At 32.8% G+C, this 17,158-nt stretch overlaps 1 protein-coding gene across 1 annotated transcript; it reads left to right on the top strand.

The window, feature by feature from the left end:
* The first annotated feature begins 3,962 nt into the window (after positions 1 to 3,962).
* Positions 3,963 to 6,594, top strand: LOC148616937 (uncharacterized). Its single transcript, XM_088581616.1, has 2 exons — positions 3,963 to 4,070; positions 5,373 to 6,594. The coding sequence occupies exon 2, from the start codon at positions 5,384 to 5,386 to the stop codon at positions 6,545 to 6,547; it is 1,164 nt and encodes a 387-aa protein (XP_088437742.1). The 5' UTR covers positions 3,963 to 4,070; positions 5,373 to 5,383; the 3' UTR covers positions 6,548 to 6,594.
* The last annotated feature ends 10,564 nt before the right edge of the window (positions 6,595 to 17,158 follow it).

The following is a 17,158-nucleotide window of genomic DNA, read 5'->3' on the forward strand; positions in this document are numbered from 1 at the left end:
ATAAAAAAATGTATCATGCCTAACTCTAACTTGTATTCAAAATAATTTTATAACATTTTTTTTTGGAACACAGTGGCTTGCTCCCACTATGAAATATGCAGCCCCAATAGTATTTAAGGTATACACTATTTGGGCTGCATATTTGATTTATATATAGATCTTACCATTTTATCAATTTATGACTTAAATAAATCGTAATTAATGTATAACTGTAAAAGTCGTATTGATATTGTTACGCCTTTTACAGTTTTACATTAATAACGATTTATTTAAGTCTAAATTGATAAAATGATAAGATTTGAGTGTTAGACATATTATATTTGTTAAAGATAACAAACTAGTAATTACCCTCACTCGGTATTCAAAATTAACTTCATGTCGGGTTAAAATCGGGTTTTCAGTGATTTTTATACTAATATTAGGTCATAGGTCAAATTCGTTTTGATTACTGTCTTCTGTAAGGAGGAAAATCAAATCTGGTATGAAAGAAATAATACAATTAATAGGAAAAAAGTTAAATAAACAAGCAACTTATAGCTATACATGTACATGTATGTCCCTGCCTGTTGAAAAAAAAAATCCTAATATAAGTTAATATGTACAATCTAATCACGACAAAAATAGAATAAGATTAAATGTAAAATCCATATAGAAGATCCCCTCTAGTTACTCATTCGTGTGTATCAATGCATTATGTAATTTTCATTCACGATCAGCACTACCATTGTAATCATCTATTTAGCTAATTTTAGCTGTTCGGCTGTTTTCTTCATGAACATTTTAGCCTCCACCTCGCGGATACACAGTACTTATTTTACATTTTCTTCAGATCATTGATAATTGTTGCACCACAGGTTGAACATGTGCATTAGAACCTTGCTTGTTAATGCCATAACAAACTACTGGTATTATACGCAGATTAACATAACAAAATTAACATGCATAAACAATCGGTGTGAGAATGGATATTGTCTGAATGATACGATTGATGATAGTATTATTCTGCAGATAATCACTGATGGGATCGTTTGATGAGCCGACCCGCTGGGAGACCACTTCAGACAATTTATCATAAATACATGGTAATTATATGACTCGTACGGCTTTCTGCATAAATATTTGAAAATGATATAGAATTTCTATAACAGTTTATTATTATAGGGATAACAATATAAGATGAAAGTGCACTATTTTGCATGTCGTTTGCTAGCTGCGGGTATCACATTTTTTTCGTAATCTTAAACCTGCCCAAGTTCGAGAATAAACTGCAATTTGAATTCCCCCTTTTTTAATGATAAGAAATGGAATGCGGTTTTAAAATACTTAACACATTGCGTATTTGTCTTTAAAACCGCAATCTGAAATAAAAGTTCTTAATTTTTATTTTACTGGGCTATTGTATCAAAAATTTACCGACAAAGGCTTAAAAGGTTGGTTCAGCTGATAATTTCATATTCTTTATTTCAAACATATTTTCACATCCATCTACGATGAAAATATCCTTAAAACCCTGATAATAGTTTACAATTTTTGTTCAAATAGAAATATTTACCATTTCTTCAAAAGATGTTGGTTTTAACCATTCAACTGCAATACCTTTAACCAAAATACTGTTCAGGAATGCGACAAAAGATCAAACATCGGTCGATAATCTGTCGGATTAAAACACAAGTGTTTAAATCTGACATTGTAGGTACTATTCCCAAAAATCGCATTACGGATTTAAACACTGTTTGATTTCACTTTGAGTGAAATAACATTACGGTACTTTTGTAAACTTACATACTGTTCTTTTATACCTGTTTTTAGTTATTGGATAAATTTAGGAAAAACAAGTGTTTGATCAAGCATATTAAACAGTTTAACGTGCAAACATCAAGTGCTTAAGTGAAGTGTTGCCATTTCAAAATATTTTCATAGTAAACCATCCTTATTCTTCGTAATTACATATGAATTACATGTTTTCTCAGTACAACCTTCTTTGAAAATTCTTGATTTTTTAAATTATTTTCGTGTTACTGAAAAGGATTCTTGTTTTTACTGTTATAAAAATCGGTAATACAGTCTTGTTTATATGTATGCGGCATATTGATGTTTGCGTCAGAAATGCATAACACTTAAAATATTTTTTTATATCGGAAACCGGTTAATCCGCATAAGACTTTGAAAGCAATTGATTATTTTTCAGGAAATCGTGGAAAGAAAGACATGTTATGCCATAAGCATATGATATCATTATACATTTAAAGAATAAACAGTTTAGATTGGAGCTGACCACCACATTTAAATAAGAGATGGGGATCCAGATTTTTTTTTGTAACGGGGATTTCCGATTAAGAAAATTGTAAAAAAGGGTTTCCATTCACTCATTTGTACCCATTTTTCGAAATTAACCACATTTGATTTTTTCTTACTATCAGTGGCATAGCTACAACGCATTTCAAGGAGCCAAGGCTTCAACATGCTTTCAATATAAACCAACCAAAATAATTACCCCACTCCCGTTTCATGTGCTAATATATATTGGACCTGCATGGCTATGCCAGTGACTAAAGGGTGATGTTCAATGATGTAAAGCCCTCAACAATCTGTTTTAAATATTTTTGCACCGACACCTGCTTTAATTTATGAATTCTTCGTGTGCCTAGGACAATTTGCAACTACTGACTGTTCTACTTAGACAATTTTAAAACCGACCATTAAAATAGGATAAAACAGAACATTTTGTAATCGAAGTTTTGTTAAACTTTTGGTTACTTTGTTTTCAAATCCACATTAGAAATAACAATTTGAACTCGCTAAAAGAATCTGTCTTTAACTGTTGCGATTTCCCATCAAATCAATTTTACCCAAGTTGTTGCTTCCGCTTATATTTATGTTATGGTACATTTTGAGCGTTTCAATTTGGGTTCCTAGTTATATCTTTCCCAGAGCCCTTCTTAGCAACCTGTTCTATTTAACACCGTGAGAAATTGATTTTTTTTCTGGCGTCTCATTGAGAGTTTGTAGTAGTTTTTTTCATTCGAAATTTACGATCATAAACTTCAATTATTTCTATAAAGTACCCACTTCCTCATAAATAAAAACGATTTCTTATCTTTTTTATCAAAATATGAAATCACACTTAAACTTGAAATTTGTAAGGTGGTTTAAATTCAAATCTCGATTTCTGTGAGATGGTTGCGATACACTAAGGGCTTCATGCAACGAAATTAATGGGTCAAAATTGAAACAAGTTTACTTAGATTTCCGTGAGAAAAAATTGGTACAAAGTTTGGGAATTTGAACAGTATTTTGAAAGTTGCGTAAAGTGTCCAGAGAAAAATTTCGTATTCTAGTACGTAGTAATTTCATTCGAAAGTTTGTCAAGATTAACATTTATATTAGTATATTATCCACTGTAAATTTAGTAGTAATATTCTATTACCGATGTAAGCTTAATTAATTTGATTTCAAGAAGAATATGAGAAATTAGAAAAGAAAGCAGTGGTGAGCTTTTCCCGGAACACAATTTGACAGAATTTAATTTCAATTCAAAATGAGTTATGCACTGCATTATGATAAAATGTTATGATGTAATATTCAACAATTATTTTAATCTGCATTTTACAAAATATACTATGCATAATATGGATATTCAAAACAGGTGATATACTAATTTTTCTCCTTAATTTGTGTCAAACTTGGCACCGACAGATATCTATTTTGAAAAGAAACGGAACAAAATGGCATGGATTCCACTGGGAAGAAAACTTTAAGCACAATCGACACACATAGTTTTCTTTACATTAATTATTCGTCCCATCAAGCAGTGGGTGGTACCGATACCGTGAAATTGATCAGGGAGAAATAGACAATCGTAAACCAAACATTCTGATTGGTTGATTTAGGGAAAATACTACCTCCTCATTAGCTGCATTCGTATCCAGCTGAGTGACTACTTTTATACAGAGAAAATAATTGTAGAACTGTCACTTTTTATTTTAGCAATCTGATAAGTTGTTTTATTGTTAATATTTTTATCGAAGTACAGTATATAGAATTTCTGGATTTATTTGTTCATATCAAGTGTGAGTAAAAATAATTTTCATTTCATTTATTTTCAGATTTAAATGTCCATTTATTCAAGCTCTTTTTCTGTTTACTTAACATTCTAACGGGTTTTTTTTTGTTACATAAAATATATCTAGCGTAAAAATATAATTGTATCTGTTTAATTTGATATATTCTTAAAATTTTTATCTCTTTTAACAAAATCAAGAATAGAAATTGCAAAATATTATTACGAATGAGATCATGACAGATGAATTGAAAAGTTTACTGATTAATAACGCAAAACTGTATCGCTCGACAATTTTGGAAAATTATGTTACCTTCAACATTACCTTTTTTTCTGCTTTTATACTACAATTGCGAGTGTTACTTAATTTTTTGCTGTAACTTAAATTTAATTTTTAAGTAGATATGTAAAATAATTCAAGAGTGAATGAACGAATGAATGAATATAGTGCAACCTGTATAAATAACATAATGTACAATGAGAAGCTGCCCAAAGAGGCTTATGACGTACTGTCATATTATTCAGATTACATTGTCGCAAAAAGTACAAACTATATGAACAAATCTTAGAATCCTTTCAAATAAATTCTTATATATATTTGAAGCATTAAAACAGAAACTTTCGAAACCTTTCGTGCCACAAGCGTCAGAAATTGCGTTGTTTTTTCGCGAAACATTAAGAATAATTAGAAATTTATGTTTTCAATTTTCACTTATCTTTTTTGATATTTAAATTCTCCAGTACAAACACAAATATGGAAATCATTACTTCAAGATGAAATTCTTCAATCAAATTAATCAAGAAGAAAACTCATGGTATGACTGCCAGGAACAAGTTTCCTTTATACGATATATATTTTTTTAATAGTAATCAAGCGTGTTACGAAAATCTCAAATCTCTTTAGGAAAATAAAAGTTGCCCTTATATATACTGTGTTGTTAGCCTTTTTATTCAGATGAATAGGTCCATAAGAGGTTAATTCTACAGATTAATACGTTCATACGAAAAACCTTCGCCAGATTCATAGGTCCATAGGTCAGATAGGTCCATACGATGGAATTTTGCGTCTCCGAGGTTCGAGGTTAAGCTGTAAAAGAAATATGACTTCGACATATGAACACGACGTAGGTCATAGCAGTCTGTTGTTATTTTATTTATTTATTTTAATCTTTTTTTTGGGGGGGGGATCATTATTACATCAGTTTTAGAGTCAAGATGTAATTTATAAATTCAAGATAAAATTTATAAATTGCAGTTAACTTCCTCAATATATACCAGAATTGGCTTCAACATTTGATGTATATATTTTCAGAAGTTATTGCGATGACAGAGAATAACGGAGCACGACAAGAGGATGCAAACAGCAGAGCAGAACGAAGGAAACGAGACCCGATCGGTCAAATTTTGGATCTGTTGAGTAATAGTGACGGTAACAGTAGCAAACAATCAGGCCAACCAATCGTTACGTCAGCACATGCCGTTTTACCCCCAGTACATAGCATGCTTCCACAGTCCGATCATGATAAAAGTCATTTACAGCTAATAATAACAGATCCTATTGTCAACACAAGAACTATCCATCATCAGCAATCCCCCCAGAGCATGCCAACCGTGGCTGTCCATGAAACGGGCACATATTTACTGGATGAAGGTAGTGCTTTTAGACCATTTGCAAAGTGTGACCCAAAGACGGCGTCAACTGAAATTTGTAATAAAATTATACCTATCGACTTTAATAGAAACATTTCGTTCATCAATTCGTATGCAAATGCGCACCTATTGACTGCACAAAATTTTCAAATGTCAGTTCAACAGGGACATTTACATGGACCTTCTGGTTATCCCGTGCAATGCCCTGCCATTTCGGGTGACATAATTGCTAAAATGCATATGACAAATTTATTTCAACAAAGCTATGGATATCCGACTCCTTTTGACATTACTGGAAACATGAATATGTTCTCATTGTTAGGAAAAAAGATAAGTTCTGACAGTTCCTTTAACCCGGCATGTATATTAACTTCAGACAGTAGTGGCAGTCATGTGACACAAACTCCACCCAGATACCATTGCGACTCCTGCAAAAAAAGCTATTCAACTTATGGAGGACTTTCCAAACACAAACAATTCCATTGTGTTAATCAAGTTAAGAAAGAATTTAGTTGCAAGTTTTGTGGAAAGTGCTATGGTTCCTTGGGAGCTCTTAAAATGCACATAAGGACACACACGCTCCCATGTAAATGCAAAATATGTGGGAAAGCATTTTCAAGACCATGGCTACTGCAGGGACACATTCGCACGCACACAGGTGAAAAACCTTTCAGATGTGACCATTGCAGTCGGGCATTTGCAGACCGATCCAACTTAAGAGCGCATCTCCAAACTCATTCTGAAGTCAAAAAGTACGCCTGTAAGAGCTGTAACAAAACATTTTCAAGAATGTCTCTCCTTGTGAAGCACAGAGAAAATCATTGCTACAGTCGGTAGTTTATAAAATTGCATATAATTCGTTTGTTATCTGTATTAAAATCTTAAAGAAACACATTTACTTTTATTCTTACCACTTAAAGGTTGATATCTATAAAAATAATATCAAACATGACCTTTCTCTATTCAATAATAGGACTAAGACTCATCACAGATTAAAAAAAAACATGCACCGGTAGTTACCATTTAAGTCCTTTTTAACTTTTTAATGTAAAAAAAAACTTCGATTGCTCACACTCGGTAACATACGGACTATTGTAAAATACTGTTGATGGCGGCGGATACGGCAACCACCACATACTAATATACTACAATATTTATTCACCCCATTATAAACCCGTCCTATTCAAGCAAGCCCCCGACTTGTACTAATATGAAGGCCGGTAGTACACGCCCCGTGACACCACATGAAAAATTAAAATATCTACTTTGATTCAATCCTTACAAATTAATATCATATCTGTCAGAAAAGTAACAAAAATGCAAAACTATGTTAATCGGCACTGAACACAGTCTTTCCGGCCTAAATGAGTATGTCTACAAATGAACGTTTACTTAATTCAGTAGGATTTAATAGTAGTTAACAGGACTTTTATCTCGGAAGGGAAAATATACACAAATTCGTCAAACAGTTATTTGTTACGATAACAACCGCCCCCCCCCCAATATAATGAGCTTGTGTTGAAATATTTAATAGCTATGACAAGTAGTTGCAGGGAAAAGTGTTACGTATATAGAGGTGACAGACAGACGTACGGACGGACAGGTCCACAACTGAACAATGTTTAAATCAAAATCTATCGAGATGTAATGCAAATAATTGTATGCAATGTACGTGCATCAATATACATTGTAGTGGTTAAATATGTTTGTTTTCAATCGAATTTGATTTTTGAACCTTACATCCACTTTCCTTGATAACTGTTTATTTCTATTTAAATTGGTTATCGCAAACAAAAATGTAATTTTGTGTGTTTCTAAGACCCTTTTACTTTCTACTTTAACATGTTAGCTCTGTTGTATTGCACTTTACCCTACTATTTAAAAATCAGCAGGTTATGAAACTTCCGCCTTTTTATACAGCTTGCATCAAATGCGTTAAATAATCGTAATCTGTGCAATAAGTTTGAGTAAAATGTAACCTCATGGAAATAGTACGGCATTGATTACTATATGCTTTTTTCCGTATTTTATTAGGTTATGCTGTTGGATTATTCCATTACGCAAAATCAACAGTCATAAATGTACAAAGCAAATCTATAGTAGGACAACCGAAAGTGCATTTCAGGCCAAAAATGTGATCCGCCCTAATCAGAGACCTTCCGCGGCGTTTAGACTATTTCGTATGTATTGCTATATATATTCTAAAGGGGTTTGGAGGCAAGGTGACTGCAGTATATAAAGGTGCTAGGGGATAGAGACAATACACACTCTACACATTTACGTACTCCCAAATAGTTAGAGTGAGGAAACACTCTCGGACCCACGTGGGGTCTGGGAGTAGGCCAGAGCGTCAACACATCAGCCCAGCCGCTAGTAGGACATACTCTGACTGAGTTCTTCGGTCAGGCATCCCGAAGGCAGGGCTCTGCTACCTTCTATTACTAATTGGCATGACTAACAGAATCCCCGTATGGGGCGGTCGTGCGAGATCCGTAAGGATAGTCAAGACCGTAAAACCCCCAACTATTCATAGAGACAATAATACAAAGAAAAACGAATATATATTATCGAGTTATGGTGTAATTTTGATTTACGACATAATTTTTTTAAGCGGCCCGAACCGGTTTATGTATTCGTTTTCTTGGATATAGGAAAATATTCATACGCGATTTATACAGCACGATCTTGTGAGTGCTAAACATATGCCATGAGTTTTTTTTTATTATAAAAATATATGATTGTTTTATCTAAATTTTGAAACTGTATTCAGCCAAAAATGAGTTAATGCAAGTCAAAACCGTTATACCGCTTTTCTTGAACCCCGATTTTCAAAATTTCTGGACCCACATTTGTATGCAACACTCCTATTGTTACACCAAAAAATTAAAGCTAGTCATTAAAAACGATTTTTGTAACTACACAAACACGGATCAAATGTATGAATTATCAAGATTACTACTACTGTAAATCAAAGCTTTTGAGATTTTGTTTCACTGGAATTGTTCAGTCATGTCTTGTAGTAGTTAAAAGATAAATTTAAGTGATTCGCGCTTTCTATTGGTTGATTTCTTTGATGTAAACTACGATAAAAAAAAACGTAGTTCATAATTTATTATATTTTGTAGTGCATCTTTTTGACAATATCAAGACTTTAGCGTTTGGTTTGACCACAGTTTAATTTGAAGTTCTTTGTCTGGAGTATATACGGTTGTTATATCATTCTGTTTCATCACAAGTAACTATCTGTAATCCTAAATCTACAAAATGCCACTTAGCTGCCTAAAATAATCTAACTTGAAGTATTCTTGACTTCGGGCTTAAAAAACTTTCCAAAGATGTATGAAATCCAAATTAACCGTATTTTTGTACATCAATGTACACTAATAAGTCCCGAATGACTGTCAAGTTAAAAAGTAGAGAGTATACATTATGAAAAAAAAAAACAAAACAAGAAACAAAAAAACTTCAAAATATGTTTAATCTGAACAGAAAAATAATTTAGGATTTTCTTTTAAAAAAAAAATCTTTAGTACTCGAGTCATGCATCTACATTAAATACATGATAATATATATACAAGACATGTTAATTGAGTATATAGTGGGAACTCTTTCGCTTTACCTGTGTATAATGATGTTTTGAGGCCAGCTACAGCCTGCCCTGTGGTATCAGGATTTCCTCGCCGTTCTTTGAGGACCAATGGATGGCCTTGGGATGACATTTTCACCCCGTTGGGGTTGTTGTCTCTTTGACATATACATCATACCTATTCTCATTATACGAACATATTGTCAATCTTAATGAAATTAATGAGACAAATAATGAAAATAAGGGATAATTTATCTATTGAAGTAAAGAATACTGTTTGGAGAATACAGTATTTTGATATAAGCAAAAAATGAATGACTTAATGTATATTGTACGTAATTGTTCTTGAATAAAAATAAAACTGCGCAACATCTACTTTGACATGTTATAACTCCGTGTGAACAAGAATAAAATTCAAGATCTTCCCCTCTTCTCAAATTTTCATGAAACATTCTTGGAAACTGATGAGCACGTAATAATAGGAGAATGAATAACAAAACAAAAAAGAATGATCCCGAGTGCCGAAAACAATTGTTCGAAAATAAATTAACTCCGCGCATGAGTTAAATCTTAATCTGTTCTTGTGCTTATATTTTGGTTATTTACGATAACCAATTGATTATATCCTGCTTATCATTTAGATTTCCTCCCTTATTTGTAGCTATATTTTTCAACAGAAATTCATATTTTGAAAACGGTGAATTGATATTCATGTTGTGAAGTTTTGGCGGGAGAAAGGCCGAGAGTTGCCGAATTTATTTTAGTGTGCATTATCGAAAATCTTTACACAAGGGAAATTCGGTAAATCACTGCTTTCCATAAAATAAGTATTAAAAAGAAGATATACTATGTTCGTACACTTACATTGTATGAATAATGAATATTAAATATTAATCAAGTCACGCGGTAAAGATGTTTTAAATTACTAACCTCAAAATGCAATTGATTGCAATATAAATGACATACAACAACATTTTCTGTAATAAATAATTCTTAATGGACATACAGTTTGGTCTTATTTGGAATCAATACAAGGTCACCACCACATTTTTAACTATGTCATGAGAGTAATATTGAATTTGACTGTTCCTTAGTCCACTTCTCCATCAAAGATTCCTCTTGAGTTTTCATCCAGATTTTACACCACGTGAGCAACCCATTCGGTATTTTTAGAAAAGAATTATCGCTGCCGATGAACCTGATCTATCCTCCCTTTTTTTTTCGTGTTATAGGGATCGCTCATTTATTCTTTTAATTAGTTTTTGTGTGTATTCTTTAGTTTATAATGAATTAAGTGATATTTGTGGTGTTTTGTCCATGTTTTTACTCTAGGTTTCGTCTCGAATTATGAATATTACTGAATATTCCTATTTCTTCCTTTTACTTTTAACCAAACTTCTAATGACTTCATATCTCCTCGAGTCTAACTCTCGTTCCTTTTCCACCGCGATTGGAGCCAGTTGGATGCATGCTTAATACAAGGCCAAAATTTGTCGATCTCCGTTTTTTAATCTTATGAAATCTTGGTGTGGTTTTGGCCATTTGCACGGCTTTTCATTTAAGGCGATAAATAAGGATAGTTGTGTTGTAAATCGCAGAGGCACCGAGTCTGGTTCAAATAGCAATTATATACTTCCTATGATTATAGGAGGCTCCATATTAATTGATTCTTCAAAATCCGACTTTGTTATGCAGGATTGTTGATCTTTGAAAACCCCATGCAGATGTTAAGGATGGAAGCATACGCTGATAAGTCTGACATTAATTGCAAACCAGTGCCATTGAGTGTGAACATGGCATCGAAGCTCAGCATGAGGACATTTTTTTCTTTGTCCCTACGAAGACGACATTGTTCACTCCTTCAATATATGGTTAACGTTTTTTTAAGTAACCGTCTTCTACTTTTTTCATAAGTATGCACTTACCGCTGAATTTTTTTTATGACAACTGTGTTTGCTTACTTAAAAAAAAATGGTTAATTTCGTATTTGGTAGACTGCAGTGCATTTCATGAGAGTACTTTGTATTTTCCATAAGAGCGAGTATTAGATATCGTGTGCATTTCGTACCACTTTTGTAACCAAACTACACACGTCAATAACAGCTTGACCTAAATAATTTATGTGCACCATTACTCATTCAGTAAGGTAGCAAAATGGCTGCAATAAGTTACAATGAATCGAATCCACTCAGTTTTACAATATCACTTATGAAGCTATATAGTAAAGTGTTGGAATACTTTTGTTGTTAAACAAATGATCACTGTGCATTCATTCAAGTAGCTACACGTGTTGCCTCTGTATAATTGTAATTAACGCTCTACACTAACGTAAATGCGTAATCTAAAATTTGGCAAAAAGTAGGCAACTTATTGTACGTTTTCTATTTCACACCTCTTGAAGACAGGAAATATTAAACGTATAAGCGGTCATAATCCCTGGCTGCGCACACTTATAGCTTCATTTTCTATAATCCCTACCACTTCATCCAAAATCCGTTGTTTGCACAAACACACACACACACACAGAATCAAACGAACGAACAAACAAACAAATTGAATGAATACAATGCCACACTAAAAAATGTGGTATATCTATAGATAGATGAGATGAGAACAGAAATCAACATAAAGTATAATCCAGGAATAAATGACCAGTCACGGAAAACAGTCACACACAAACAAGAACATGAAAGAACCAAAATAAGCCTTACAAGAAAAAAAACAAAAAAAAAACAGATGAGCATCTCGGGCTCCACCAAAAAAACTGGAAGCGTGGACCAGGCGCACCGGTGTGAAAACCCATCGAGTTGCTCATAAAATGTCAAAGAAAGAAAGAAGAAAAGAAAACTATGGCAGTAAACAAATTGGTTTTTATGGTGCAGATAAATAACACTTTAACGACAAGAATCATTGAAATATCCCTCGAAAGTGAATTTTATGTATATAAAAAAGAAAGGTTTGATTGTAATATTTGTGATACATGTGTTATCTCTACTTTCTTGTTTCTTTGTTCGATTCCATTTGTTCCAGTGAACAGACGGAGAACAGACGTAGAACCAACGCATCATAGACTGTTTTACGTTTTTTATTGAATCACCAGAAGTTTTGTCAAGTGTATGTTTTCCTCGTTATAATTTTATTACAGAGAAACAAGATGTCACCAAGAGCTGTTGCATAATCAAGAATGACAAAAATATGCAGCGTAAAATATTTTGTCATCATAAATTAGATACAAATCGACCATAGCAACACGCCGCTTAGTTGTTAACCTCAAGGTTCAGCCTTTGTAAAATCAGAGGCTATACTTGGGGTTATTTGACTCAAACGTGCTAAACACAAACTACTTCAGATATTTTTGGAATTTTGCGATGAAGCGTGCGATGGAAATATAGATCAGCGTTAAAAAATATAAAATTCCCATGATGTAAATTAAAATGAAATCTTTTGAGTATGAATGTCAATGCTATCACCTCTTATGATTTAATTATCGGTTTTAATTGGGCGTTTAATATTGCGTGAACATTTTAGTTTTTCCTCTGGGATTTCAAAACTGTTTATACTTTAGTTGACAGTTAAGCTAGAGGGGGGCTAATTTGATTTTTACTTAAGTTATGAGTTAAGGCGTTACAAATATGCTCTGAAAGAGCAACCTGTTGCGAAATTTTGAATAACTGTTTCCCATGGAATAAATAAAGAATTTCAAATTTGTACAATGAAATTAAAACAACTGTTGTCCATATTTATTCCTTGGTCATCTGTTGGGAAGCTATCTAAGACGGTAATCCAACTGACACTCGCTTACTGTACGTTTAATACCCAGTGTAATTATAGTCTGTTTGAGGTTTATAAATCTTCGAACATAAATCCTTTTAATTTTTTTTTTATCTCAAAATAATTTATTTTTAATCTACATTTTCTTCACTTAAGTGCTCACGAACTCTGAGAAATATTCTCAGAATTTTGAATAATCCCCATAGGCTTAAAGCAATTTAAATTTTTAATTTTTTTTAATTTTAATTTTGTCTGTTTGAATGTTGGAACAGCTATTTGAACATCTGATGTAAATATAAACAAATATAAAAAATTGTGTTCAGGCTACATAACATAGCGGGTCAATTTAAATAATTTGAACACTTATAGATGCAAAGCATATATATTTTTCTGATGATTAATTTTCATTTTAACGGGTTGATGTCAAATGACTCAGTCATGCAAATACTTAAGCATACAATGAAGAATAACAATGTATGATTGTTCTGTTAGTTGAACTAAAATTCTGAAAATAATTCCCTGAGTTCGTATACTGTACTATAAAAATGAACTGCTGTAGTAGAAAAAAAAATCAAGTATTTTGACAAATGAACTTCTTAGAATTTGTTCTCGAAGATTTTAAAACTCAAACGGGCTACATGAAATACGCCATTGTAAATGAGACTCTTGAAAAACAACTACGTCAAATCTTATACATGCAGAAATAAAATCAAATAATTAAAAAAAGTAAAATCGTTGCAATTTAATAAAGACACACCAAAGACGTTCTCAAAGGGAAAGATTTCCATTGCCATTGTGTCGATTTACAGACGTGAATTCCCAAATTGTACAAAAATGTATTCGTTGGTATTCAATGTACGTTTTTTTTTTTTAATTTTGTCATTTCATGGGATTTTAATTACGTTATTTGCATGATAAACCATGAATTGGAATTCACATTTCTTTGTGGTTTGATTGAATAACCATGATACGTAAAAGTATTCCAAAACCCGAAGGAATCTTCAAGAAGCTTATCTATAATTAGCTTCCGGTAGTGTCTTTCACAGAAAGACCCTCACATGATTAGAATATATGCAGAAGAATCTCTTTTGTATGTTGCAATCTAACAACCCCTGTATCTATCTATCTTGAATGTATTTAGACATCTGCTAAAGCGTCAGACAAGTTGACATCAAAATGCCTGTTATGCAGAAATTCAAATTTGCATTCGACAAAATGGATCATTATCATCAACTTGTAGCGAAACGTAATCACTTTTCTTAATTGTTTTGAAATTAATAATAGTAGCGCGTGCGGCATTAGCGGGTTAATGAACGTTCGGAAGAACTCGGGTTAATAGCTTACTAATTTCACAAACACTAGAAACTAATGATGCATATGACAGTTACACTTGTACAGCAATTTACATAGTGTAAAATCAGAGGAAACCGAATAGCGAAAAACCTGAACAAAACATGTGTTCAAGCACTTTCCGGTCATATAATTTTGGAAGATTCTTTGTTCTAATTGTAACATCAAAAGGTTTTAATGCCTCTCTCTTGGAACATTTAGGATTTTCTTGAAATATTGAAGTTTAGAAGTCAAGTTGTTGTATTTCATTATAAATGGATTATTTTTTACAACCATTATTCTTTTTACAGTCGACATAACAATTAAGAATAAATGAAACCTGCATGCATATAATAGACAGTCATAAGACATCATGCAAAATTGATAACTGAAACTTGTTTCCAGCTCTTATGCACTTCTGAAATTTCCTTTCCATGGCACCGATACTCATTCAAAGTTTTGAAGAGTTGAACGTCCATTTTGACTGAAATTACCCTTCCATTGCACTCGTTACTCATTCAAAGTTTAAAAGAGTTGAACGTCCATTTTGACTAAAATTTTCCCTCCATTGCACCCGTTACTCATTCAAGGTTTTGAAGAGTTGAACGTCCATTTTGACTGAAATTTTGAACATTTTGTACTATTTGCTTCATTTACAAAAAATGCTACAGAACTTCAACAGTAATTGATAACAGTTACTGAGTGTTTTAACTCCTATTCTATTTACCACGAAAATTGTACTACCGTTCTTCGAAAGAAATATCCACAACTTTATTTTCGCGTTATAATAGCTCTTACCGCGAAAACTGCAGCGAGTAATGACTATTTGTTTTGCAGATTCTGCAACCAAAACGCATAGCAAAATACTATCTAATTACATTGCATGCCGTAGCGATTTATATGTCATTTTTGTTACATCAAATTCAACCAAACACAATTTGTTCATTTGAATATTAAATACTTGCACATGTGGGATAAAACAATAACGAAGCCAAAACATATTTGCCCCTACAAACATAAAAGAAGGCGTGCAATATTGGTAATCCTATTATTTCTAACGGTAATGGACCGTTGACACTTCTCTGTAATTACTTTGATAGCTCTTCTGAAAATGCGCGCTAATGAAAACATTAAGGAGGTAGACCTAGGGTAAGGGACATAACTCTTCAAATGAGTGATATGCTTGCATCATATTCAATTTAACCAAAGCCTTTCAAGCTTTCATTTAAAACAGAATGAAATCAATCCAAGTTACTTTGATGCTTACATGAGATTGATGTAAAATGCCGAATTGTGTCCCTTACCCCAGATCTACCACCTTAAATACACCCTATTTGTATATGTATAGTGGATTTTCGATGGTACTTTAGAATCATAGACCAGAAACAGTTGGCTTAACTTTATGTGACTTAATTTGCGAATTGGTATGTCTCTATTTCGGAACTGTATAAACTGTAACAGACACCCCACCGTATTTCACACGGTTATAAAACTAATAAAAGACTGGTGTAATACATGTATAAACGGCATAGCATACGCTTGCCTCCTTATTCGGTGTTCAAGGTCACGGCACGCCGAAAGAAAAAAAAAAAGAAAAAAAAAAGAAAAAAAGAAAGGAAAAACTCGAAAACAAATGGGAGCTGTCATGAACACACACATTGTACCAAAGCATCGTTAAATCTCTAAAAGCGTTTTGGAGTATATTGTACGACATGGTTCGGACGAACAGTCATCAGTTTATTGCAATTCGATTTATAAGACAAGAAAATGTATTGGTGTTACACTCAGTTGAGATGACGTATATTCGCATATGGCTACCCGATGTGTTTGTGTAACGAATTCATATTGCTATACAACTTAATCTTTTAAAGGTACAAACACCTACAAAGCCAAAACTGATCGAGGGTAACAACTAAAAACTAATGAAGTATATATGTATTGACAACATGTTATTGTCGAAGTGCTCAATGACCTTTTGGGCAATGGCATCTGGCTTGTGTCATATTGATGCAGGTCAAATGATATTTGCTTAATTGGGACAAAGATGTTCCGTAAGATCAAAAGACCCATTTTACCTGTAGTAAATGACTAATAATAAGTCATTCTGCAAAGTGAGACCACGTAATAGAAACCAAACGCTGAAAGAGTGCACAATAAACAAATATGCTAAATTAATCACAACAAATAAACAGTTGTTAATTTCCTGTTGATTGACAGCCTCATTTGTTTTAGGGTGCAGATCCCGCTGGTGTTTGGATCAATCGCAGTTAGCAAGCTCAAATGAAGAATTCTAATGATACGTGGCAGAGGAATGCATGCATATTTAACGGAACACTTGAAACTAATTGTTTATTTACGTGTATTAGCGCCGGTGAACATCTATCTTAACAATTCAAAGAGAACAAAAAATAAATGGAAAGAAAATAAAGAGTGAAATAATATCTCTATCTGTTAATAGTGTCTTTATCTAATACTCGCTCACTTACTTAATGTCTGACATTCTAGTCTCGTTTTCAAAATATTTGACAATGTAAATTAAACATTGAATTTTGATTTCATCACTTCATACATTGTTTATGCAGTTATAAATTGTTTGAATGACAAAATTTAAAATTAATAGTGCATACTCTCCGGACAAATCGTTAACTTAGAGCGCCCAGTACGTACAATGTATACATGCGGATCACATCTTACCATTCATTTTAATTTGAAAAGAATTAAAGTATACGTCATTTTACAAGAAAATGAAATGTCAAATACAA

The sequence above is a fragment of the Perna viridis genome, chromosome 5 (assembly GCF_037379345.1).
Source record: "Perna viridis isolate PV_CMFRI_1.1 ecotype Kerala chromosome 5, ASM3737934v1, whole genome shotgun sequence".
NCBI lineage: Eukaryota > Metazoa > Mollusca > Bivalvia > Mytilida > Mytilidae > Perna > Perna viridis.

What these genes read in the sequence shown, in the direction of transcription:
- LOC148616937 (XM_088581616.1), top strand. Translation starts at nt 5,384, where the DNA reads ATGACAGAGAATAACGGAGCACGACAAGAGGATGCAAACAGCAGAGCA.